This window comes from Malurus melanocephalus, unplaced genomic scaffold (genome assembly GCF_030028575.1).
Source record: "Malurus melanocephalus ecotype Western Australia unplaced genomic scaffold, MMel_1.1 scaffold_400, whole genome shotgun sequence".
In the NCBI taxonomy this organism is placed as follows: domain Eukaryota; kingdom Metazoa; phylum Chordata; class Aves; order Passeriformes; family Maluridae; genus Malurus; species Malurus melanocephalus.
In genome coordinates, this window is record NW_026623632.1 from 647,330 (window position 1) to 650,117 (window position 2,788).

The 2,788-nt window shown below is 48.8% G+C and overlaps 1 protein-coding gene across 1 annotated transcript in view; it reads left to right on the forward strand.

Moving 5' to 3' along the window:
- The first annotated feature begins 2,404 nt into the window (after window positions 1-2,404).
- Window positions 2,405-2,788, forward strand: part of SLC35D3 (solute carrier family 35 member D3) — a 6,171-nt gene continuing 5,787 nt past the window's right edge. The window contains exon 1 of the mRNA XM_057379282.1: window positions 2,405-2,665. Coding sequence (XP_057235265.1) covers window positions 2,405-2,665 — 261 coding nt within the window. The remainder of the gene's footprint in view (window positions 2,666-2,788) is intronic.

Consider the following 2,788-nt stretch of genomic DNA (forward strand, 5'->3'; position numbering starts at 1 on the left):
TTCTTTGTGTCTGCTTGTGCAGAGTATGTGTCAGTGATGAAGTGATCTCTTTTTTTCTAGCCAAGTGCAGTGTTGGCCTCAAATTTTGCTGCATAGGCAGGGTGTACTGTGCCTGTCAGTAGTGCTGCTCAGCTGTGCTTGGGGTCACAGGATGGGGAATGGATGCAGCTCTGCACAATTCTTCCTTGATAGACCTCATGGTTGCGTTAGACTCTAATTAAAGCAAATTTTCCATTAAACATTGTATATAGATCTTTACCATCCCATCCAAGAAGCCACTTAAAAAAAAAACCTGCCCTTAGGAACACACCAATTTGCTGCCAGTGTTTTTTTCCTCTCAACGAGGAACAGGTACCCGTGTCGTTGTACCTAGGTGAAATGCTGAGCTGAGCATAATTTCCATYAAAAGATGAGAGTTACGGTATCATAATCATCTCATTAGGGTAACGAACTACAGAGCCATCCATTGCTATGGTCTGTGCCCTGCTGCCAGGAAAAACTCTTTAATAGAGAGTCAGCGAACAAACTCTGAGTGAGCAGCCACTGTTCCCTCTGGACACATAAACAGCCTGTGTCGGGGATGTACCTTCACTGAAATGTCACCTCAGGTGATGTCTCCCCGTTGCTTTATTCAATTCCTCCCCAGTGAAGAGCAGGAGAACACATTTTTTATAACTGGAGTTGTGAAGAGGCAGTGGGAGACAGRTACTGAACCTGGCCTGAATCCATATTGATAAAGGGATGGTCTGGCAAGGGACAACAGCTTCCCCTCCATGTCCCTTTGCTGTCAATAGACAAGATTAAAATTAGGGGTGCCATAAAAGATGTTGCARGAGAAGCTGCCCTTACAGCACGGGTGAGTTCCAAAATACAGGATTTGGTGCTTGAACACTTGGCTTTCCAAACTGAGTATTGGTGCAGCCTCTCCTCGAGTACTCCATTCAGTTCTGGGCCCACAAGGTAAGAAGGATGTGAAGGTGCTTGAATGCATCCAGAAGCGTGCCTCAAAGCTGGGGAAAGGGCTAGGGGATGTCCTGTGAGGAGAGGCTGAGGACTTGGGGCTTGTTTGGTTCGGAGCAAAGGAGATGAGGGGTGACCTTATCGCTTTCCGCTGCTTCCTAAGGAGGGCAAGTGGATAGGGATGTGCTGATCTCTTCTGCTTGGGATCCASTGATCATGGGAAGGGTTCAAAGATGCACCACAGGAGGTTTAGACTGGACATTAGGGAGCATTTCTTTACCACACAGGCAAACATTGGAACAGGCTTCCTAGAGAGGTGGTCGATRTCCCAAGCTTGTCATTGTTWAAGAGGCATTTGGACAAKGCCCTTAACAACATGATTTAATATTTGGTCAGCCCTGAACTGGTCAGGCAGTTGGACTGATGGTCAGGATGATCATTCTACAGTACTTACAAGTGAAATAGTCTTAAAATTTGTATGTTTCTGATACCTTTGTTTTTGTTTCAGTCAGGGAAGTATTTAGCCCTCAAAGCAGTTTTACAGCCAGATACTCTGCAATTTCAGAGATTCACTTCTCTAGTGATAATTTCACTGGTGAGGTGACAAAATTATTTCTGTGAGAGGACACACTTAGGCATAGGGCATAGTCCAAATTACTACAGTATTTCCAGAAAGCACAGTTTGATTTTTTTTTTGAGCTGCACTTACTTGGCAGAAGGAATTTGTGTTCCTTTTTTCTCCCATGTGCAAACACTGTCAAGGTGATCCACACATTCCTTTAAATTGTGTTGCATGTAGGTTTGGGGTGAGTCCAAATGGAGGCTGATGTAAATGTATTGGCACATTTCTTCAGTGGGTTCTGGAGACTTGGTCTCCACTACCTATGGTTTCCTTTCTCACATTACCAGTTTTCATCTTCAGACACCCATACTTAATGTGTACCTTGTTTCACTGCCCTGTCTCCTTTACCCTGCCCCTCCTGATGAGTGAAATCGAACATGTATGATGGAAAAAGAAGGCTCAAGATTATGAGGCAGCTCTGAATAAAAGCATAGYTTTTCCTTCCCTTGTGTTGCCTGACACTGCAAGGGAGAGACGCTGGCTGCCTGAGAGAACTCCCTTTTCCTTAGAGTGGATATAATCTATTGCCATCTCCTGTTAAAACCTTCATCCAGCAAGCTAAGAGAAGCGATCAGTTTATATAAACTTTACCAGGCTTTAAAACATCATTTTTGAAGGCTGTCGGGCACCAGTTTTAAGTGACTTCTCAAGCAAAGTCCCTCTGCTAGAATCTGGTTGTCCCTGTTTTCTTAGCAGCGGTTCCTGTATCTCTRCCGTTCGCAGCCCGAGAAGGGGCTCCCTTGGATGAGCCAGGGGCGGCCGGGTGCCCGACGCCAGGAAGCTGGGGGGCTGCGAGAGGGATGCTGCTGCTAGGYTCGGTAGATGCTTTTTCCCGGAAGACTGTGTACTTTTGGGAGAAAGAAGCCGTACTCCCTGCTTGAGAACGTGCGGGYCTGCCGTGATCTCCTAGCTCCGGGAGACGTGGGGTTTCCCACGGCTCTTCCACGTTATTTTCGGGCCGGTGGCACTCCGCCGCCAGCGCCCCGCGGTTCTTTCCGCACGGAAAGCGCCTCGGTGCCCGCTCCCKCTGCCCGTCCTCCTGCCCCCGAGCGGGACCGGGAGGGCTTGCCCGGGCACGGGGAGGTGTGTGCGGGGGTGGCGTCTTCCCATCCCCGCTGAGACAGGTGTGCTCCGGGGAACACCGCGGGGAAAACCTGGGGGACACAGGGGGCGGGGGCGGCGGGACGGGGGACACCGAGAACGGCG